General features: G+C 52.1%; 1 protein-coding gene across 9 annotated transcripts in view; it reads left to right on the top strand.

Annotated features, from left to right (window-relative positions):
• The first annotated feature begins 3,184 nt into the window (after positions 1-3,184).
• Positions 3,185-23,493, top strand: part of MVB12B (multivesicular body subunit 12B) — a 65,707-nt gene continuing 45,398 nt past the window's right edge. The window contains exons 1-7 of one of the 9 annotated variants that reach the window (XM_074608267.1): positions 3,185-3,271; positions 9,481-9,566; positions 10,634-10,756; positions 16,058-16,165; positions 19,492-19,588; positions 22,360-22,489; positions 22,795-22,917. In XM_074608267.1, coding sequence (XP_074464368.1) covers positions 10,646-10,756; positions 16,058-16,165; positions 19,492-19,588; positions 22,360-22,489; positions 22,795-22,917 — 569 coding nt within the window. In that variant the 5' untranslated portion in view covers positions 3,185-3,271; positions 9,481-9,566; positions 10,634-10,645. Of the gene's footprint in view, positions 3,272-3,424; positions 3,504-3,687; positions 3,910-4,045; positions 9,567-10,633; positions 10,757-16,057; positions 16,166-19,491; positions 19,589-22,359; positions 22,490-22,794; positions 22,918-23,493 lie in introns of those variants that run through there. The other 8 variants (XM_074608266.1, XM_074608262.1, XM_074608265.1 and 5 more) reach the window with 8 other exon arrangements.

Below are 23,493 nucleotides of genomic sequence, written 5' to 3'. Positions count from 1 at the left end.
GGAGATAAGAGGACTCTTTTGTTCCTTTCAGAATAATCAAGATTTAAAACAGAAATATAGAAGGGAAGTTGTAGCTGCAAAGAGACATTTTGATGTGCTAAGTTAGAGGCAGCAGGTTAAACCTACCTCCAAGAAACCTTAACACCAGGCAGCGGCTGAGCCAGTACCTGCAGCCGCTCCAGCAGGAAACTAAACTCTGGGCTGATTTTCCCCTAAAGGCAGGCACGGGGAAAAAGGTAAATGCAGCATTACGTTAAATGTGGCTACAGAGAGAGATGAACTCCTGCAATGTAAAGGATTTCAAACAAATAAGGGCTCGAGCTTACAGTCAGGATGAGGATGCAGGATCCTTCACAGTTGGTCGGCGTGTTTCCCCCTGCAAACTGGGATGTTTTTTGATGGTGAAACCTGACTGGTGGTTGCCCTTGGGAGCCAGGGACCGTGAAGCAGTGTTGGGCCAGTGCCCCCGTATCCAGCAGTGCTGCGCGTCCCCGTCCTGGCACCAGTGCTGCTGCCCAGCGAAGCCGTGCTGCTGCTGTCGGACGGAGCCGGGTAACACAGACAGAGCAAGTTGTGTACAGCTGACAAACCCGGCTAGCAGGCACGCTTATTGGGAATGGTGTTCTGGAGGATGCAAATGTTGGCGTTCATCCACTCAAGGATGCGTAAGCCCTGTTTGTTCAGCCACAGCTCCGGCGTCGCAGCCAGGACTGACTTAAATTCCTCCTATTCAGCGTCCTGAAAACAAGACACTGGTACGAACTGGACAGCATGTACGTGACTGCAGAACTCGTGAGAAAAGACATGCTCTGAATAAACAGAAGTAAATAAATGCATTTTGGAAAAGATTTATGTAAAATATTCAGAGGAAAACATTATACTTGCAAATACTTATGCTTTTGAGTAACTTTACACTGGTAGATTAACCGACTCCAGTATAGTTATTCATGTACCTAATACCGAGTGTGCAAGTATTTGCTGACGCAGAGCCGTGCTTATGCTCTGGGAGAGAGAACAATGGTGCCTTTTCCTGGCATCCGGACTCTGCCAGGGTTTAAAGGTCCAGGCAGGGAGAAGTGCCCAAGCTGTCCCTGCTCTGTGCAGCCCCCTGGGCGCAGCAGCGGCTCCGGGCGGCTTCTCCGAGGGTAACACTGAGGCAGCAGCTTCACTGTGCTGGGAAGTGACTGTCCCTTTGGAAAAAATGTTATTGCCGATCGCACCACAGACATGTTGGGATATATCTTTGCAGTGTATCTTAGAATATTTCGTGGATACTAAGCAGCAATTAGAGTCTTCCTTTGGAATCAATTCATTTCCTACCACCGTGGTAGCAGGGAGGATCTTATTGAAACTCTAGGATTTTTAATATTATTACACTAAAGACTCTCTCAGTATCAGCATCTCCGTGGGGGAGCATTAGCACACTGTAATGTGTAACAACTTCTCCAGTTCAGGAAATCTTGTTGTATTTGTAATAGGGCATTTGGGGCATATATTATGTATGGGACATATATTTCTCATTTCCACCAGGCATCATCTTTCCTTCTCTCTAAATTACTCTCCAAATCAAAAAAAAATGCATTGTATTCCTTATCACTCAAAATATATATATATTTTTTTTTTAATCTTTGGACCCAGCAGCCACTACCAGCCATCAGGGCTGTGTGCGGTGGAAGCCAGAAAGCCTCGGTCAAGCAGCGAGGGAATAGGGACGTAGTTCAGAATACCCAGTTATTACCCGGTTCAGCAAGCACTGGTCTAACATGCTTTACTAGAGAGAAGCACCAGCCAGGACAGGAGGAAGGTTTACTCCCAGCCCAGGGTTGGCTCCAGGAGTAAGTGGGACACCAGGAATCAGCTGTTGCTCAGTTCAGCCTGGCTAAAGGGATGTACACGGACAGAGAGTCCAAACAGGATGGAAGAAGCAAACCGTTATCCGGATGGGAAAAGAACAGACTAAACAGAGTTCCTCAAAAGATGACCAAATCTGAGCAAAAAGAAAATCAGGACTTTTTGGGAATTAGTGGTGTAGTTAAAGGCAGGATATCAGACAAGGATTCGCCCAGTAACAGAGATGGACCATCCGTTAAACGTGCCACCCCTTCAGATGATACCTGATTTTGTCAGGGCAAAAGAGAAGTGGGAGGAAATTTGGGTGACATCATCTCTCTACAGAGGCCACATTTCCAGCACAAAGGAAACGGTGGCTCCGAGCAGGCAGCATGTCATGGAAAACAGAGGAAAGCAGCTCAAGGAAAAGACATCCTGCCTGGTCCCTGCCCTGAGGGGACAACTGAGCGATGTCTGATAAGTGCTTTCAGGAGGGCTTTCAACTTGACCAGTGATAAAAACCCCTCCGAGCTGTGCTTCGCTGTCTTTGCTATTGTGAAGTTTGCCACCTTACCTTTGTGGAATCTCTCGCTGCACTTCACACCCACCACTTCTCAGACTAGCCACAAAGGACAGGAGAACAGGTCACTGCCTTCCTCTTTAATTCACCTATAAATTAACATTTTTTCCTCACTCCTTTATTTTATTCTTCACCCCAGGATTTTTTCATTAGCAGCTCCAGCTCCTTCAGTCTTGCATCAAAGGCCATTGATGTTAACCCTTACACCAATCCTGCTGCTCTCCACGTTATGGTTGAGGACCTTCCTAGAGGTAAGGTGCTCAAAACCAAACGCAGGACAGCTGCAGCATTAGTTAGTTTGATTATGGCTCCAGGCCATGCTACTGCTCCAGGTTATGCTGTGATTTGCATGATCTGCCAATTTACTAAGCGTGTTCTCAATTTCGTTGCTGGCATGTGGTAATACTGAGCAGCACCAGACCCCTGCAGACCGTCAGGTTAGGCAGGATGTGTTCTGAGCTGCTCGTAGCTTCTGGCTACCTGACCAGCCTGGCAAATGCTGATCTCTCTGGACCATGCTTGTTATTCAGGCCACGGTGAGAGAGAGCATCGCATATCTTACTGAAGTCGAGGTAGCTCCCAAGGCTGCTTATCCCCTAACCCCAGGGACTGTTTACTCAAGAAGAAGAAAACTAGCTTGGTTTGACACCATTTGCCCTTCATCAGCACAGAGCAGCTGCTGCCTATCTCCTAGATGTAGTCTGTTTGGGGAGGAAGACTGAGGTTACACTGACCACATTACGGTTATTCAGCTCTTTCCACCTGGTACGGCCCATCTCCCAAAGGCTGAAGGACGACAGCTCGCGCGGAGGGAGACCACCAGCCAGGAGAAGCTGCCGAGGAGCTTTCCCCCAAGCAGAGGTCAGTGGATGAATCGTTTTCTCCATGAAGTTTAATTTTCAGTGGCGTGGGGCTCGCTGACGCTGGGGCCCCGAGCCTGCTGGCACCGGCAGGGAGCAGGCCGGGCCAGCTGCCCGGGGGTGCTGGGGTCCAGAGCCCCGCCGAGCCGGGGGTGGGGCCGGGCCGGGCGCGGCGGCGGCCTGCGGGGCCGGTTGCGCCGTGGGCCGTGCCCGGGCGGTGTGAGGCAGCGCCGGTGAGTGGGTGCCCCGTGGGCCGGGGGGGTTGGGGCGGCCGGGGTCGCGGTGCGGGGCGGGCCCTGGGCTCCGCGCGCCGCGCTCCGGCCGCCGGTGGGCGCGGAGCGGCGGGGGCCTGCGCGGCGGCGGCGGGGGAAGCCCGAGCTGCGCCGCTGCGGCCCCAGCCTCGCCGCTCCGCGGGGCCCGGCACGGCGCGCTCCGCCGGGCGAGGGCTGGGCGTGGGGCCGGGCCGCGGCCTGCCCGCCGCTCCCCGCCCCGCTCCGCTCCGCCCGGGCCCGCAGGCCGCTCCCCCGCCGCCGCCGCTCCTCCCGCCGGGCCGCGCCGCGCCGGCCCCGCCGGGCGATGAGGAGCTGCTTCTGCCTGCGACGGGGGAGCCGCGACCCGCCGCCCGCCGCCCGGGCAACAGTTAAGTGTCCCCCGACCCGCCGCGGCCCCTCGGCGCGGCCCGGCCCGGCGCGGCCGCCGCGCTCCCGGGCGGGGGGCCGGGCGCCCGGGGCTCCTGCGGGGCGGCGCGTTCGAGAGCGGGGCCCGGCCCGGCCGCCCCCCCCCCGGCCCCGCGGGGACCCGGCGGAGACGCTCGCACGGCCGGGCCCCGGGCGAGGCGGGCGGGCCGGCCGAGACCCCCACCCGCTCGGGCGGCCCAGGGCCCCGCTCTGCGGGCCGGGGCAGAGCCCCCTGGGTGCCCGCGGCGGAGGGGCGGCGGGAGCCCCCCGGGCCGGGGCCTGCAGGCGCTCCGCGTCACGGAGGGGCCGCGCTGCCCGCCCGGCGAGCGGGTGTCCGGGCCGGGGTCTGGTCCGGAGCTGCCGGTGCCCTCAGGGAAGGTGGAAGGGCTCTGCTGGGGCTGGCGTCGGTAGCAGGGTCGGCGTCGGTGACCAGCGCTGGGGCAAAGCCCTGGTGACCTTGACGTGCTCGAGGAGTCTACTGCAAGATATTAGTGACTGCTTAGAGAAAATAACAAAAACCCTGTGTTTTGCATGGTCTTTTGCTGCAAGTGCTTACAGCGTGGGCTTAGTTGACTGCCCGCTTTTCTCACCAGTTCTCGGGTCTCTGCATATCTGGAGGTGATAATGTGGACACTCTCCTTGCAGTGCTGGCCGGAGCAGTGATACTGAGCTGCCTGTGTTTTATGTACTCGCCTCTTGTGTTATTGAGGCTTGTGAGCTTTCACTGTGGTTTCTGCAGAGGTTCTCAAAGATCCACCAAGCTTCAGTGTTTTCTCTGCTTTCTCTGAGCTAGGACATTGACAGTTTGGTCATGGCAACGCAAGCAGAGTCCTTTGCTGACACAAGACGGGCTGGGCTTCAGCAGGTGTGCAGCTGGTCAGGCTAAAATGCAGGTTTCTCCATCTTGTGTTTTATTTTAACTGAGTGAGAACGTGCTCACGTATACCTTAGTGGAGTCTGCGCATCATGTGGCAGGCTGGCAGTGTTGTCTCTGTAATTTTTAGCTGAGATAGCCTTACCCAGTAGATTTCCTCACCATATTGGGACAAAGGCTTAGTTTGAGCTTCTGGAGGTGTGAAGTAAAACATACAACGTTTCGGTCTTGTAGGGCGTGCTGCTCTGACAAAGTGAATCCCAGGCTCAAGGGTTCCTGTGGCCACCAGGGACTTATTCACACATGTGCCAAGATAGAAATAACTGAACTGAATGTTATTCAAATTTTGCTGCCCTGGTGCAAGGTCATCTGTCTGCAGAAACCTATTTTGGTTTGAAATAGGACACTCTTCACAAATGTGTGTCCATAGTTAGAAGTACTGTGAAGCAATACAAGTTCTCGATTTTGCTCGTTCCATGACTTAAGTTCCTGTTTCCATGCAGTTTGGTCACAAATTGTAGAGATTCTGCAGCTGATATGGGACAGCTGTCTTGAAGATGGGAACCTGGGTGCAGGGGTGATTCCAGACATACCTTCATTTGGGGCGAAATGTGAAAGTGAAATCCTGCCTGCTTGTGATGGAGGCCTCCAGGGCCCTGACCCTGCATCCTGCCACGATCTCCTGTTTTTCTGATTGAAACTATGTCCTATTCCATGAACGGAAATAGAAAATTGGCTGGGGTTGTGTCCTGTTCCCGGACGCGGTGGGAGGACCGGGCATGCGGAGGAGTACGTCAGTGTAACTTCTAAGCAACCCGCGTTGTGCCAGCAGTACCTACCGCCTTTTCAAAATGATGGAGCGATAACACGAGCATGTGAGCGAGGGTTTTAGAAGTGTGTCTGCTTTGGTTTGATGGGATTATTTCCTGCAGGGTGCAGGAACTCAGTGAGGTAGTTGATAATTTTTTTCCAGTTTTGCCTTAGCTCATACTTTTCTGCCTGTGGGAAGAGCAAGTCCGTGTCAAAGTGCAGGGCTTCTAGTTGAAGGAAGAAACAATAAGACCATTCTCTCTCCAAGTCACTTGCTATTTAACTTCAGAACTTGACCCGCTTTGCTGGCAGCGTGAAGCTTCTGTGGCAAATACATCATCAGGCCTGATCTGATCATGTACCCACCAGCTCTTGAACTTGCCTAACTTGTTGAAAAGGACCACCAAAAGGGAAAAATACTGTCCAAACTGTCAGTAATACATTTATTTCTGAAAACATGTTCCTTTGCTATATGTGTCCCAGCCAAAGCCCAGCAGTGTGTGTGGTCAGTCACCTCAGTGGAATACTTGAAACGGACAGTGAAGCCAGCAGAAAAGTATGCCTAGGATAAACTAATAAAAGCGGAGATGAGCTAGCGGGAGAATGGGTGAGAGCGAGTGAAAGGGACGTGAACAGTCAGTTGTGGGGGTGCTGGGAGAAAGGGAGGCGTGTGGCTGCAGGACAGCCCCCTTGGGGGTGATGAGCTCCCCTGGGCTTTGCCGTCTCGGCAGGGTGCGGGACTCGGGGTGCTGAGGCAGCTGCCTGGAGCTGCGTTGCCAGGGCAGCACGGGCCCGTGTTGCACATCTAGGGAGCAGATGCGCTGTGCGGGTTGAAGGAGGTGCTGGAGGACCCAGAGCGGAGCACCAATGAGTGTTGTGTGGTGGGGGATCAAACTGAGACCCTGGCTGGACTGTACGTGTGTGGCTTTGTGACTAAATGTCACTGCCTGCTGCCTGTGCTCTTCTCCCCTGCCCGTACCTGGTGGCTTGCTGTGCAGGCTGGCAGCCTCTGGAGTCAGGGATGGCAGGGCAGGATAGTGCCGCTTGGTCTGATGTGTGTAAAAGGCCTTCAGCCCGCTGGCTTCAAACTCCCTGGTGCAAAGGCTTCTGGAAGCCTGGTCGGCAGCTCTGCCTGCTGCAGGGCACCCCAGCACTGGTCTCTGCTGCCGCTCCGTGTGCTGCGGCCCATGGAGCCATCGCTGCTGGGCTGGAGCAGGGGGCCTTGCTGCGCTGCTGAGAGAGCAGGATGGGGGCTGTGCCAGGGGCCTTTTGGGGCCAGTCTGGGTCTGCCACATGAAGCAAGTGGTTTCCCCAAACCCTGGGCGGGAGGAGGCAAAGAAGGTAAAGCAGGGCCTTGGCTGACGGCAGAGGGAAGAAGGCTGTGGGAGAGGCTGGCAGGGTCCCTGAAGGCCTCTGCTGCAGCCGGGCATCAAGATCCTTGAGACCCTTGTGCCTCCTGCCCCATGGCACGGCTGGTTTGAGGGGGCGGGAAGCGGGGAAGCGTTTGTGATAAAGCCAGCAGCGTGGCGGCTGCGTGCCAAGAGCCTGTTCTCTGCATCTCATCTTGCGACCATCCTGCCCCGCTCTGCCATGTGCTGCTTGGGTCCGGTGCCAGCAGGATGCAGGGTGACTTTCTCTGGTGGAGGCACATCCTTTCCCTGCTGGCTTTGTCCAAGCAGTTCTGAAGCTTCTTCCTGCCCCAGGGCTCGCATCCGGCTTCTCTTTGCTGCCCGGGCGTGCTGGGGGCTGGATGTGGCCCTGCTTGAGAATGACCTCCAGGGAGCATGTTCCCTACTAATGGGAAAAATGTTCTTCTAATTGTTTTGGGCTGTTCCCAGAATAACCCCGCAGTGGGTGGAGTGGCTGAGGCCCTTCTGCAGAGCTCGGCAAAGGCCCCTTAGCACTGGATGGTGAAAGGCCATCTCCTGGTCAGCCGGTTTGAGTTCTTGGCCACCATGATGTTAGGCGGGTGTATAGGTCAAATGTGTGTCGTTTGAAGAGAACTTTATTAAAATAACAAGCTGCCTAATAGGAGTATTTATAGAATCCTGCTCCTTAATTTAATCAGTTCTTTCAGTGTTTGTTTTTTATTTTTAAGTTCAAAGGCGGGATAGAAAAGAAACCAAACTTTGCAGGCACCCTGGGGGAGAAGGGCAATGTAACCGATCGTCTGTATGATTGCCCAGCCTGAGACTCCCCTCTGACCTGTGCAGAGTTCACAAAAACATTTATCGGAGTGCACAAACTGATTGCTGCTGCTCCGTATCTGTTCCAGATGCCTCCTTGGTGCCACCCTCCTGGGCGGAAGCTCCCCTGAGTGGGGCCCAGGCGCGGCAAAGCCGTGCAGTGCGGCAGCGGCCGGGCAGGACGTGCCCACCAGCTCCTTTCCTGGGCGGATGCTCTGCCGGCTGTGGGCATGGTCCGAGCTCTGGGCAGAGGGTGCTGGCTGCGTGGAGCTCGCTGGGTCCTTGCTGTAGCAGGGTGCTGTTGCGGGCCCTGTGCCGGTGCTGCATGGCGTCTCACCCCATGGCTTCCGCCTCCCGCCCTCCCGAGGCGGAAAGCCCCGTTCTCTGTGCTCGGCTGCTGCCGCCGCCATACAGGGTCTTTGTGTGAGCCGGCACAAAGTGGGGATTGATGCTGTGTCCCCTCCCCCTGCTGCGCTGAGTGGGACCGCAAAGGCCTCCGACAAAGGCACCCTTCTTCCTCCTGCTAGGCCGGGGGTCCCAGCCCAGCAGCACCAGGCCATGGGTAGAGGCACACTCCCCCCCTCCCCTCCCAACCTTGCAGTGGGGCTGGGGACCCCCAGGGCCTTGTCCCAGCTTTCCCCAGGCCAACATTGCTGCTCGGGGTCCTGCTGGGCTTCCCCGCAGCAGGCCCAGTGTGGCCAGCCGGACCATGGGCAGCATTTGGCAGCAGGTCCCTGGCCTGTGTTAATCCCGTCCCTGCCATCGCCACTGCGGAAGAGGAGGGAGTGTTGGGGCTGCCTGGCCACCAGGGCTTTGAGGGGGCTCAGCCCCTCTGCTTCCTCCCCTGAGGTGAGGTGTTGGTGCCATCCCGGCCGTCCTTGCCTCTGCAGAGCAGCTGGCACTTAGGGCAGGTTTGGTGGAGGCCAGAGGTGCCGGGGAGGTGGATCTGTTTCCCCTTGGTGCAGCTGTGCTGGAACCTGCTGTGCGGTGCTCTTAGTGTGCTGGGGAGTGTCCTCACTTACCTGGATTTCAGTTCAAAATGGCCTAAGAGAAGCTCCTATCAGCATTCATTATCTCCCAGCTCCTCCCGATGTGTAATAACAAGTCATTGCATTATTGAGAGTGACTTGGAAAAGTTTCAGAAAACGTGCATCTGTATGAAGAACAGATTGTGAGTTCTTCCTTAAATTCACATTATGTTTGCTTGATACTGTGCGTTTAAGGCAATGGGTTCTGGATTATTTGCAAGGTATCTGGCCGAGCCGGTGGAGCAGCGCAGGCAGCGGTGCGAGCTTTTTTGGGTTGTGCCGGTGCCGCTGGCGTTGCTGTGGCAGGGTCCTCGGCTTCTCACCCGCCCTGAGGACAGGGAGCCCTCTGGGAGGGGAGGGTGAGCCCCTGCGACTCGGTGTGCGCTTCTAGTCATGCTTCGGAGGCTTCAACTGCGTAGGGAGCAAAGTGGGACTGCATTGCTCTGTGCCTGCTGGGTGCTTGTCTAGGTGCCGAAGCAAAGCTCTCTCCTGGGTTTGGTTCACCGGCAATAGTGTTTTCCCCATTACTGGTCACTAGCTTCTGGTGCTTTGGACTCCTCAGGTAGTCTGGCTGTTCGTGTGACATTGTTATTATTTACATAGGGCCCAGACTTGCTCTTTTTTATTGCCTGCAGCACGATGTTTGTTCTGACTGGGCATTGTGAAGTGTAAACCCAGGTCCCACTGGCACCAGCACTCACCTCTGCCTTTTCTAGAAGCAGTAAGTAACAAGCTGTCTACATGGCCTAGAAATGCTGGGGTTTAATTGCTCTGAGGAGGGAATTGAATTAGGTAGCTCTGGTTCACGGCTTGTCTGGCTGCGCAGCAGTGACGCTTGTTTACACAAAGCACTGCCCTTTTATCTCGGGGTGCGTGGGGGGCGGTTTCCTGGGGCATTCCTGCCTGAAAGCCAGAGAAGACTTGCCCTAACTGGCTGCCTCTGCAGGAGACCACATGCTCAGGCAGTGGCACCTTTCCCCGTTCTCCTCCTCAGCGAGTTGTATGAGCAGCTCTCTTGTTCTCTCCTCCTGCTTCCTGCCACAGCATCTCTCCGGAATTAGTTGGTCTTACCTGCTTCTATCCCCCTGTGCATATCCCCCTCCCCTGAAGTACTTGGTGATGGCTCCCTTCTCCTGGAAGATGCTCAGGCTTCTTCAAGGCCTCTGTCTGCTTTGCATCAGAGCATCCCGTGCTGCTTCATCTGTGTTCCCCTGGTGTTGAGGCTCTCTGCAGCAAGTGCGGTTTCGCATACAGCGCCAGATACATCTGTGCTGCTACATGAAAATGGTCTGGTTCAGGAGGGTGCGATGGGACTGACAACTCGCAGGGGAACCCCCAGCGTGTCTAACACCCGCAGTGGATGGGCAACCTCCCAATGAAGGCATTAGGAGCAGATTTCTTGCTGCTTAAAATGGCAGAGCTGCTTCAACCAGCCTGACTCAGGGATGAAATTTGCTCTCTGTTTGGGAGGAAAGGGAACGAGCTTGGGTTTTCCCATCGTTGCTAGATGGAAACCAGCCCATGCTAAGTATCCTGGAAACATCAAAATTAATCTCAGAAGGGGCTGCTGGCCCAAATTCCAAACCTATTGGGCATTGCACAAATGTACCCTCTTATCAAAAGCAAATGAAAGTGCAGAAGGTGTGTCTGGCCTAATCCTCTGTTTGACTTGGCAGTCTGTGGTGTGTCAGCACAGGCACTGTGGCATGCATGTAGGCTCTCGGTGCTCTCTGTCTTCTGCTGCGGTATGCTGCCGAGCAGCCCGTTAATTCTAGTCCTTTCTTTCAGGATCAGTCCATAATGCCTGAAGTGCGAGACCTCTCAGATGCCTTGCCCGACTTGCCGATGGATCCCATCACGGGTGTTGGTGTGGTCGCATCCCGGAACCGAGCACCGACGGGTTATGATGTAGTAAGTAGAGCTGTTTCAGCTGCTGTTGCTAATGCTTTGGTTCTGCACTAATGAGGCTTTACTTCGCTGGGAACAGCATCTCTTCCAGAGAGGGCTTGCCTTCAGATGTGTACTTTAAGAAGTAATTTGATATCCAGCTGCCCACCTCTCAGCCCGCAGCACTTAGTGCCTTCCCTCAGTGGAGGTTTGTGGGTACAATCGTGCTACTTCATCTGTGCCACTCCAGAGGAGTGTAATTACCTGGAGGAGGGGTTTTCAGAAACAGCTGGCCACTGTGGCATGCAAATTTAATAATCCTAGTAACATTCATCCTGGAGGAGTCCTAAGTATTGCACAAATTATATCTCTGAATAAATGGATCCCGCATCAGCTGTTTAATCCCACATATCAGCGCTGCACAATGATGATGAGAAGCTCCAGAGTGGGAAGCAAAGGGTTTTGTATCCAGCTGAAACTGCAAAGATGATTTTGATGGACAGGATGCAAACCTCTAAACTAGGCTTTGGCAGGAGGCTGGGAAACAGGAAAAAGCAGCTGGATACAGCAGAGCTGACTATGTGAATGGATAAAGGGAGGTCACTGTTTAGCAGCTGCTTGTTCCTTGGAATAGTTGTGGTGTAACCAACAGCGTGATTTTTCTCCCCATAGACTAGTGTCCCAAACAGTGAAATATCATAAATACTGACCTTGCAGAGCTCTATATGGAAAGATTTGGCCCGTAGTCCATCTGCTCACCTCTCTCTGTATCCTGTTCCAACTGTGTGACATCACATCTTGGTTTTCCAGAGTCACACAGCATGCGTGGGCGGGAGTGGAAACCAGTTGACCTGGGGCTTTGCTCACACCTTTTCAGCTCTGGATCATTGCATACCCTGTTCAGTGTGAGAAGGAAGAAAATGGATCAGGCTGAAGTAAGGACACGAGGGAGGGAATTGTGAAAAGGCTCCTTAAAGACCTGGAAGGTTTCTGCATTTACTGCATTTTTCTGAGTGTTGATTACCTGTGTGAGCCAGGCTGTGTAATTAGCTGCTTGGCCTGATAAAGGAGCACGGGACAATGTGAGAGTTGTGATAACAGAATTGCATTCTGCCTAAATGACTGGGCAGAGAGAGCGCTCACCCCAGATAGCCTGTCTGTGGTTTAATAGGGAGCTTCAGCGCTAACGCAGTTTAAACTAAACAAGATAAAAGAGTCTTCCTGTGGCTTAATCCAATTATGGTGGTGTTGTAATAATGCTTGTGAATGTGGGTCGCTCTCTCCTAGGGGGCATGGGGAGGAGGCTGCCTTTCCTCTGGTTCTTCTGCCTTCCTCTCAGTTTACAAGGAGCTCTCCTCTGACCTTGGGGCCAGCAGTGCCCACTGCAGGCCGTGGGGAGGTGCCTGCTGTCTGCATTTGGCCTACCCCAAGCATGGCTTCCACACGCTTACTCCTTCAGCCTCGTGTACAGCAAATCAGCAGTCCGGCTCTGCGCCTGGATGCTGTGAGCTGCGATTGGGGTCCTTTCCATACACGGCACCTGCAGTGATGGGGCCGCTCTGAGTGCCAGCCTCATGCGACAGGGTGTCCTGGTGCCCAAACCCATGGGGCAGTGGCTTACAGGGCTGTGCTCTCCCTGCCTGGGTGTCTGGGAAGGTGGCTCCTCTGCGTGAGTCAGGGCTCTGGAACAGCATGTGTTATGTGGGGTTGCCACTGCCCTGTGACTTCTCTGGAAGCCAGGTGTAAGTTGAATGCCCAGGGGATGTCCTGCTCCGTTTTCCAGGTTCTCATGGAGCCCTGGCGTTCGGCGTACCGCCCAGCTGGAGTTGGTGTTGCAGCAGAGCCCAGGGTACCAGACCTGGGGGAATCTTGGTGAATGGGTCGGAGATCTTTTTCCCCTCAGTAGTTTTTTAATTACTCAGAAACCTCCATTGCCTTTGTGTCTGCTTAGGAAACAGCTACTGATGGTTGTAATGACTAGCCAGGTCTTTTAACAGCTGAAGCACCAAAGACTTGATTTTGCCAAAATGTACAGAGTGTGTCTGAACTTAGATTCCTGAAAATCTGCCCAAACTGGCAAGACTGAGCGCATGGGTGGGGAGGAAAGGGAGGAGAGGTAGGAGCAGGCAGCCTGGGGTAGGAGAGAGGTGTGGTTGCTGTGCAGCCGCGTTCCTTGCTGTGAGCTGAACACCAGCTCCGTGCTGGGGTTTGCTCTGGGGCGAGCGCCGAGCGTGCTGCTCACCCAGGGCCGGCCCCGTGCTCCACCAGTGGGGCAGACCCATGCCGTGGGGCAGGTGGTTTAGTGGGTCCGTTTGCCAAAGGCCTGTTCTGCATTAGCAGTAACCCCATACTGACTGCTGGGCAGCAGGTAGATCACCCCACACTTGGAGGGTCACCTTCTTACTGGATGTCACTCCATCAAGTCCATCTGTTTGTGGCACATGGCTTGAGGAGTGTCTTCCCCCAGCTCCATGAGGAGAAGGACCATTCCTTGTGCCTGGGGCACTGGGTGCCCAGTGCCGGGTCCTCCATCCCTCACGTTCCTCACCTGTTTGCCAGGTGAAGGAGGCAGTGAGCCAGGGCTGCACAGCACCCGTCCTGCTGGGCAGGTCTCTGGACCTCTCCAGGTTGGCTCCTTTCCATGTTGCCCCACCGAGGGCACGCTGCCATCCTGTGCTGCCCAGGCTCTGGTTCGAGAGTGGTGGGGATCCTCCTTGCCTGCAGGAGCCCAGCAGATGATGTAAGAAGTTCCTGTTTATATTGCTCTGTTTTCTTTCCGCATGAGTTTTCTGACAAGTTAATGCATGCTTACATTCTGCAGGCTTGGAAAAAGTCTTCAGCAGGATGATGCGGAGGCACAGTGCTCAGGGTTAATTGCTGGGGACATCGCCTGCGACTGTTGCATCTCAACAGAAGCAGAAATGGTTTTGCTGGTGTTCCCGCAGGGCCCTGGGGCTGTCGAGCCCTTACCCCGGCTGCTTTTTGCTCCGGTGCTCCAGGGGCATGGTGCGACCTGCCTGGGGCTGTCGGGGCAGGCAGCTGGGCAGCGACCGGCAGCTCAGCTGGAGGGGCCCGAGCGGCTGCTCGGCAGGGACCCTGTCCCCAAGGGGCAGCGCTTTGGGCCAGGCCTGGCGCTGCCGGGAGCCGAGGACCTGGGTCCTGCCATTGGGTGCCGGCGGTGCCCGGCTCCCACACTGCCCAGGCCAGCCATCGGGCAGAGGCAGGAGCAGGAAGGGGACTGCTGCGTCTCCCTGGAGATGGGTCGGGTGCCTCACTGCTGTGTCTCCCTGCAGAACCATCTTGGGTCTTTTTACTAGATATTTGATGGTTTAGAATGGCAGGGTTGTTCCTAACAGGATGTGTGGTGTGTGTTGGAGTTTTGGGGGTTTTTTTCATCGTTAAGTCAGAGTAAAGCAGTGGCAGGCCTCCCTTCCTCCAGAGGGGCAGCAGTGTCAGCGTGGGGGCCTTTCGAAGGTCTCGGCCAGCTGTGATCCAGCTGTGCCCTGGGCAGTGGGTTGTAGAGGAGATGATATCAACTCAAGTGATGTACTTCCACCTCAGAAATTATTTGGTATTGTTGTTAGTAGCGTAAACTTCCTAAAGCTTACAGAGGTTAGATAAAAAGCACACTTGACAGCAACTTGCATAGCACCAATTTTACAGCTGCAGGGTCTATTGCTGCCTGTTGAGTTTTGAGCATCTTTAATGTGGGAACAAAGAAAACAAAACTGACTAACACAAGAAAAACTGAAACAGAGAACTCAAATCGTATTAATTAACAAAGTGATTAAATCCGATTGTATTCCCTCAAACTGTTTCTGACAAGGGCTGGAGTTCAAGCTAAGTGTCCCTATATGCTAACAGTTTTTCTAAGCAGTCTGTTTTCTGAATATCTTTTCACTTACCCATAGTGCAGGGAGATGCATGTGGATTTTATATAAACTAACACTTAAGGAAAGTTGAATTCAAGGAATAATAAAGAAACCCACCAAAATCCTTAAAATTTTACTGTTTAAAAATAATGCATGTTTTTTGCAGAAGCCTGACTGCAAAAGCTGTGTGTGCTTGAGCTGAGCAGGGGCTTGTGGACAGCAGTTGCCGAAATGTGAAGAGCAGCCAATGCACTTCGCTTCCTTTGCTGATCAGACAATAAACATGCTTTTCTCTCCCGCACTTTGGATAATTGGAGGGTCTTGTCAGCACACATCTCTTGCTTCCTGCGCCCTGCGCAGGGTCTCTGCTCGACAAAACATGGGTGCAAACAGCAACAACAAATGTCAGCTCTTTGTTATCAGGCTGCTCTGGGGCCGAGGTCTTACTCGACTCAGTAAGATTAGACTTGGAAGAGCTGCAGTGGGGCCGTTTGCCCCCATCTGAGAGGCGTTAGGCAGAAGTTCAGCTGTGCTTCTGCGTAGCTTCAGACCACACTAGTCTTCTGTTGGGAGCCATCAGTCGGGCGCTAGTCTGGTGGGGCGATGTTATTTCTGCTACCCTCCTCCTTGTGTTTTCCCTCTTGTTTCCTCTCTTATTCAACAACAAACCTTTTGGAGCAGAGGCTCGTAGAGCTCACACCTTGCAGGGCGAGTGCCCAGCTGCGGACAGAGCAGAGCCTTTTCCCTGGGCGTGGGGCTGCCTTGTGCCCACCGCTTGAGTCAGCTCGAAGGTGAGATCTTCTGCCGCTCTCTTCCTGCTCGTGCCTGCGTCTCTTCGGTGGAGGGCTCGGGGTCTGTTTCCTTTGCCCTCCGTGAGGTGTGCGCCACTGATTCACTCGTGGGGTTGCATTGGAGAGGGACATTCGCAGGGTGCATCCTCGCACATGGCACTGCTGCTCAGTCTGCGCCTGAGCAGGGCTTTCCCCAGCTGCTGGAAGCAGCTTTTGGGCCTGGGAGCCGGAATTCCTCAGTGGCTTTTCTGTGAAGAAAATACTGAGACTGGGCAGTTTCTGTGCTTTGTCTACACAGAGCCCTCCTCTTCTCAGCCTGCCCCAGTGTGCCCTCGCGTGTAGGGTGGTAATGAGAGCCTCGATATGCTGACTTTTCCAAACTGTTGTTTAGAGCCTGTAACCAAAGTTGCTGTTGCCTCATTAGAATAGCCTTTGTCAGAGCATCTTTAATCAACGGCCTCCCGAGAGGCAGCTTTTTTAGAACTTCTTTTTATACCTCCTCTTGGAAGTTCTTTGCACCGCACCTCGTGAAGAAACTAATGAGATGCTGTGAGAGTTCGGGCTACCGTTAATTAGAAGAGGTCTGAGGAAGAAGTACTGCACATATATTAACTTTATCTTGGCTCACATGTCTCCTCTCTCCCTCTGTCTCTTCTTTGCAGGTTGCACAAACAGCAGATGGCTTGGATGCTGACCTCTGGAAAGATGGCTTATTTAAATCCAAGGTCACACGATACCTGTGCTTCACGAGATCATTTTCAAAAGAAAATGTAAGTGTGTTTGCTGAGTGCCTGCATGATTTGCATCTGTGCCTGGTATGCTCTTACCCATAAGGTGATTCATTTTATGGAGCCAATTATAATTCAAGCAGGCATTTCACTGAGTTTGGGTGAGTCAGGAGGCAAACTGCAATGGCTAGGTATTTGCATTTTGTCTATGTTCTTCATGGAAAGAAATTGCTGGCAAAATCGGCAATAAAAGCAGCAGAAAAGGGAATGCTTGCATTTCAGCAACCCCCTCACGACAGCATTTCCTGATACAGCAATGGGCACTTCACGCTCATCATCCTGACGAGTTTCTAACTCTACCTAGAGAGGCAAATGCTGCAGGTAGTGTTGATGAAGGAAATGTTAGTCTCTGAATCCAGGGGCATCACAGATATTTTCTGTAGGGTTAGCATTTCTTTTTATGTTATTTTTTGGTGCTGATTCTTGAAAACTTGCCCATGTTGTGCGTTTGCTACCACGCTCTTGTAATCTTCCAGTGTGGCTATTAAGCATAAGTTAATTTCTGATTAGTGGCGCTTGTCTGCCCACATGTTCTGGAGGAGAGGAGGCCATGTGCAGTGAGAGCCTGATGCCTTCTACTGTGTTTTTGGTTGAGGCTAGTGTGAAAACTTCCTCTTTTCTGGAGGAACTATTTAATTCTACAATGAATGCACTCCATCTAGTGGGTAATCCTGCTTTTCGTCGTGTTTTGGTTATTCGCAGTGACTCAGTTGTCAGGGTATGGAGATACCACTTTGTACTCGTGCTTTCACCAATGACAAGAACAGAAAAGCGACTGCGACTTCAGAGGCTGATCGTGGGTCCTGACAGGAAAGCCGGGGGCTGCCAATTTGCAGCGTTTGACCTTTATTCCATCCGCTTCCCTGCTTGCCTCTAGATTAAAATAAAGCTCCAGAGCTATGGGAAATATCACTTCCTGGGGAGAATGGACAATAATTGTGCTTTTCATCCTGGAGTACCTGCAATAGCAGGAATAATAGCCCCAGAATAGGCAGGGAGGGTATTAAACAGAAAGATTTGTGATGGTTTGAGTATTAAGTTTATCTGTGGCTACCTTAAATGTGAGGTTGTCAGAAATAATTACAGGATAGTAGCAACTGCTGGCTACCAAAGACAATGCAAAAACCCTCCGTGGGTGCCTGTTGGGCTTTTGGCACGAATCCTCTGCTCGGCACGGTTTGGGAATATGTTCCTCATATTGATGAGGAGTGAATTAAAAGGAGTGTGGTGGAGCACTGCCGGTCCCAGCTGCCCAGCAGCCTGGTGTGTGAGCTGTGCTGCGTGTCGCTGCGTCCCGCACGCAGGTTCTTTCAAGCCCTGCATCACTGGCACACTAGACCCACGGGCGCTTCTGGCAGCGCTCCTGGGCAGCAGCCTGCGGGCACCGCTGCCTGTGTTCGGTTCACTGTGTGGTTCACCGTGGGCCATACCCAATGGATGGCAGTGGGCTGATGGGCTGGGAGAAGGAGGGGACCAGACCAGGGGGGAACAGCCTTCTCCCCTTGTGCAGGGAGCAGCATCCTTGTCCCCAGTTAGCCCAGCAAGAGCTTTCCCTCCCCTCCCAGTCCTCTCCAGCCACGCAGGGGCACAATGTGCTGCCTGAGTGGGGACCTCAGTGGGTTAAAAGGCCTTTGTCCTCTCCAGTAGCAGTGACCTCATCCAGGACGGAGAGGCTCCTCTCGCCTGGGCACTGATGTGGTGCTGTGCTTTCAGTTGGAAGTTTTACTGCTCAGAGTTTTTTTGTTTTTAACAAAACACTGGGAACTATTTGTCCTAAAGAACACATTGTAGTTAGAGTTAACGCACCTCAGGTTTATAACGGAGACGGTCTGTAGTGTGTCTTTATCAGAATCATCATTCTCAACAGCTTCCAGTATTTGACAGATTATGAGGACGTTGCTGGTGTTTGAGTGTCATGGTGAGAAGACCCAGAGTGGTGCATCTCTCAAACAGGGAGGCTTTGTGCCCTTTTCTCCTGGGTGTGTGGCAGAGCATCGGTGCTGACTCCCCGCGTTTCCGCAGCTAACGAACTTATCAGAGGCATCTCTCCTACCTGTCTGCTGTTGATGGAGGAATGATGGTTGGTTCAGCTGGAAGTTGCACGCTGATGTAACACAGCCAGACAGTTTGGATAAATAAAACACGAAAGATGATTCAGCAGCGACCACTTCTACTATTTGCTGTGCCAGGACCACGTTAACTGATACATTCAGGCTTTGCAGCATCCAGCGTTGCTCGCTCTGAGCTGCCCTGGCCAAAGTGGGGGCTGAGGCATGTGGGGGCTGCCTGGCCTTGGCCACTTTGCACGAGTGGCCCTCCTGGCAAGGAGTTGTCCGTGAAATGCAGAACCTCCAAAAAATCAACTCAGACCTGATCTCCCCTGCAAATTTAAATATGTTTTAAGATAGTTCAGTGTAATAATCAGAGAGTGGAGGTTTGCCTGAAATACTCTGCCAGATAAAAAACTAAAGGAGATACTTAGCAACCAGTAACAGTAAAACACGCTGATGTGGTTTGGTGGCTTAGGATGAAATTTTAATTGTTCTGTATTGCATTTCTGTTTATAAAGGCTGTGCAGTAACTACAGTGTTTTTCTTCCATACGTGAATCCAGATTATTGGCAGCAATGCTGGCTTTAACGAGAACTGCAAAGAAAATCTGGTCTCTAAACAATTGTGGAGGCTGTCATTCTGAATTGTGTTTTGAGCTCTTCAAGCCTTGATTAATAGGACAAGGCATCAGTTCAGAATTCATATGGACTCCAAATGAAGTTCTTTGTTCCAAATGGCCTGCTCTTCTGGAGTGCGCCTGCGTTTGGAGCTAGAACCATGTCTATTCAGTACTAATTAGCTAATGCATGTAATAACTTTGGCTGTGTCTGCATGAACCGTCTTCCCGTAATGCTTTCTGCTGTTACTGTCACGGAAATGTCATGTTCCTATTGTAGATGTAAAGTGTGTGAGAACTCAGGTGACCTGCTTAGTGGGTGAGTTGGTGGAGGTAATACTTTGAACTGCCATGTTTTCAAAGAGAGGAATTTGCTTGTGCTTCCGAGGATCCAGAAGTATGGCAGCGGATGAGGTGTGAGAATCTGTAAATGCTGAAAGCTGTCCGGTATCTCCTAGTCAATCATCATGTAGTTCCTGCAGAGAGGACAATTGCAAGTGTTGGCTTGGTACCTCCTTACCATTTTTTAAGTTGGTGGCCAGATACAATGACAAGGTGTTTTGGGGCTCAGCAGGTGAGAAAAGCTGGGTTTGAATTTGGTGAAATTGTCATAGTCACCTATTTATTTTCTCTCTCCAAAGAGTCATTTAGGCAACGTCTTGGTTGATATGAAGCTCATCGATATCAAGGACACTTTACCTGTGGGCTTCATCCCCATCCAGGAGACCATCGATACTCGTAAGCTGGCGTCTGTTCTCCAGTCCCGTGCCTTGGGAGCAGCTGCTCCATGGGTGCCTGTGGGTTGGGTGGTGGAGGGCTGTGTCCCGGGCAGAGGGATGCTCCCAGCCCTGCTGCTCTCTGGGGTTCCGTGTGCATGGCTGGGGGCAGCTCTGGGCTGCAATGGAACAGCAGGGAATGGCTGCGCTTGCTGAGAGAAGGCACAAGTGGAATGTCCAGGGAAAATACCATCCTCATTTCTGTGAGGCAGAAATGGCTTTGCTGCAACATCTAAGCCAGCAGTTCCCAAACAGTGTATTCGGATCCCCTGAGACTCACGGCAGCTGGAGCCAGGTCTGGTGCAGCACTCTGCTGTCAGCAGGCGTGCAGGGCTCTGGGCTTGCGGCATGGAGGAGGCTGGGGACGAGCCCCTGGAGCTGCGTGTGGAAGGGCGGCAGCACACCACGCGCGGGTGCTGAGTCTACAGCTGCTGCTCAAGAGCAGGGCCAGTACCAGGGCTCGTCAGTAATGAAATCCAGCCTAGTTGTGAGTGGAAAGGAGTTATACGAGCCTGCTTTGCAGGGAATAAGTCATCTGGGTCTGCAGCAAATGAGGATGGTTTTTCAGTCACTACTGACCTGGTTCTGATTTGAACCGTGAGCTAGAAGTGAGAGGCTCTGCAGCCCGTTTCCCAGTCCCCTGGGTCCTCCCCTTTCCCTGCAGAATTCCTGGGCGCGTGTGGTGCAGGGAGGAGTTGTCAGAAAATCCTGCTCGCCCTTGGGAGTGCTGGACGCTTACCGTGTCCTGCTGCAATTCTTGTGAAAGTCCTGGTGGAAAGGTGGAATGAAACTTCATAACTAATTTAAAATGCATTGGATTGCGACCCATACAATCTCTAAAGCAGAGGCATTGTCTGTATTAGTGAAGTGGTGCGTATACCTGCCTCTGTTAGGATGAATGAACACATTTCGATTGACTGTTTATAATACGTTTACTTAAAATTAACTCTGGTTAAGCATGTGTAATTAATGAATCCAGCTCCTAAACCAAGTTTGCTACAGACTGCAGACTCTAGCCAAGTGTGGAAGAGACAAACGCAAACAGCCAGCTTTGCACTTACTGTGAAAGTCAAATAAGAGGCACTGATTTTGTTCGGGGTAAAATTTGTGGTTGTATGTGTTTCCGTGATCTAATCTAAGTGACAGTTGACTTGTAGTAAGTATATTAAATATAGTAATCCTTACTAGGTTTTGGCAAAATTTTCAAATGTGGAAGCCTTAAATGCTGGGCTCCTAAAATCAGTTTTAGGCACTTCAGATAAAAGCCCTAGCTTTCCAAAGCAGGAGAAGACTAGACTTCAGGGGTGCAGGTATTTACCATCTCTAAAAAGCAGCACTGTAGCTGCAAAGCTGCATGCACAGATGCTGTATTGTGACACACCTCGCGCTGCCTGTACATTTACTGGTGCTGGTGTGACAGCAGATTTCAGAGGCCGGGATGGATTGCTTTCTCCGACGTGTGGATTACAAAGCAGGAGGAGCCTATAGAGACAGGGCTGCTTGCCATCTGTTGAAGTGAGAGCACATTTTTAAACTGGAGGATATTTTTTCATATTAAACTGATGGGGTTTTATTTTGCAGGCATTTGTTTTGTACTTGTTGGTTGTTTCCAGATTTTCATTCAGTATCTGCACTTTAGATTTTCAGTTTATCAATAGACTTCTGTCGTGCCTTTCAAGTGCCTGCGCTCACAAATAGAAACCTCACCTTGCTCCCCTTGAGACTCTCGCAGACTCTCTAGGGTGAGGTGGAGCAATGGTTTCCAAGCACCACAAATCTGTCTGTGTGCCAGCACCACCCGTCGTCGTGCGGCTGACCCATAGCTGGATGTGGATTGTATCTGCATGCAGGCAGACAGCGTGCATATGCATGAATTCATTATACAGATAAGCCTGAACTCTGATGGGCTTGAGTTTTTCTTGATGGATAACATGGACGCAAGTGAAATTGCTGTGAGGTGCACAGCAGGAAAGGGCCGTGCAGCAGGTTCACCCACCCTCTGAACACAGGGCAGTGCAGCACACGTGCCCCGTAGGAGGTCCTAGCAATTACTGCTTTGTAAATCTGGTTTATTCCTACAAAGATACCAGGGCAAACACGGCGGGAGTATCATTTCAGTGCTCGCTGAGTCAGGAGAGGTCATTAGCGCTTAATATGCATGCGATTTGGGCAGAGCGCTTTTACTGTTAGCCCCTCTGCACGTCAGTCTGCTTTTCTGCCTGTTCCTCCTCTCGGTTTGGTTGGCTGTTTGGAAGCACTTGGCAGAATAAACTGACCGGTTGTGTCAGCAGCTTCCAGGAATGTTCCTAGAGGTGATGCTTGTGGGAGGAATATTTAGATACGACTATCCAGGCTGGTAAGGCAAACGTTACCTTGGAAAGAGAAAGTGAATGTGAGAAGTACGTGGAAGCGGAAGAATCACCTGCCGTGTCTGTTCTGTGGCGCAGTACGCTGTGGCATACGTGATGTCTTATCTTCTCTGCAGAGGGTAGTAGGGAGTATTGGTTTATCGCAGTGCCTAATAACAAATCTCACACAGTGTGCAGAGAGCTCCTGATAGGAAATTTCTCCAGTCACTGACTGGCACTGCACTGTCTGGTTTGCTGACATATATCTGTTCTTTGGCTCCAGTTCCTGCCATAATTACCTGCCTAATATCTGGAGAGACAATAAATAACACTTATACCCTAATCTTGCATAAAAACCACCCTCTGTCCTGGGTTGTTTTTGCAGAAGAAATAGCTTTCAGAAAGAAGAGGCTGTGCATTAAATTCATCCCTCGAGATTCTACAGAGGCAGCGATCTGCGATATCCGAATCCTGGGTAGATCTAAACAAGCCCCTCCTCAGTACACCTTCATAGGGTAAGTGCCCCTCGCTCCAGAAGCTGTTGTCATGAATTCAGTTGTGCAAAGGCTCGGCACCCTGTTTTCCTGTAATTACTAAGTAGTAGGTTGTAAGAGCTGAAGCTTGTCATTAGAAAAGTCTACATAAGTACAAGTGTTTACTGAGTTTGAGATAGAAATTAACTACCCCCCCCTTTTTTTTTTTCCTCCAATTAGACTGGTTCTCACTAACCAAGGTGTTTGTGAAACACGTCAGTGCTTGATACTTGTGTACTGTGCAGCATTTGCTTGGAGCATTAATGTCTTCTGCGTTGATTGCACAGGGAGTTGAACAACATGGGCATTTGGTACCGGATGGGCAAAGTTCCACGCAACCATGAATCTTCACAGCCTGCAACTCCTCCTTCCCAAGTACCATCTTCGACACCAGCTCCCAACCTGCCGAGGTAAGCTTTCTGCTTTCCAGCCCCTTCTGCCTGGTGCTGTGTGGTGTGTTGTTACTAACCTCGCCTGTCAGAATCAAGAGCAGGGTACTGCTTCACTAGGAATGATTACATGGCATGAGCTGATAGTGAGGGAGTGTGTTGTTCTTTCAAGTATTTGCCTACTGGAAGTTCCTTTGGCTGTCGTTGCATAAAGACATATGGGTGAACAAGTCAGAAGAAAGAAAAAGCCCGCAGAGGAAGGGAAACAGCAAACCACACCTTTTCTTTGCTTTGAACTCTGCAGGATGTTGTAGTTTTCAACAAGTACACATGGGTCGTCCCTGGAGGATGGGGCAGAACTGTAGCCAAGTCGATTTCTCTCCTTGACCACAGGGAGGGAGAAGCACTCATGCAGATTTTAATGTATAGGGAGACAAGTTTTGCTCATTCTTCAGAGTCAGCCCACTCGCGGTTTGAAGTACTGGCCTTGTTTTTTCTTTTCTTGGACCCAACTGACCCTGAGTGTGCAGAGCAGACCGCTCGTCCTGCGGTGACTGACAGGAGCAGCACTTTGGCCAGTGTCTGCCCAAATTGTTT

The sequence above is a fragment of the Larus michahellis genome, chromosome 15 (assembly GCF_964199755.1).
Source record: "Larus michahellis chromosome 15, bLarMic1.1, whole genome shotgun sequence".
Lineage (NCBI taxonomy): Eukaryota > Metazoa > Chordata > Aves > Charadriiformes > Laridae > Larus > Larus michahellis.
The sequence above is the reverse complement of the archived record's forward strand: the minus strand, read 5'-3'. Positions and strand labels throughout refer to the sequence as shown.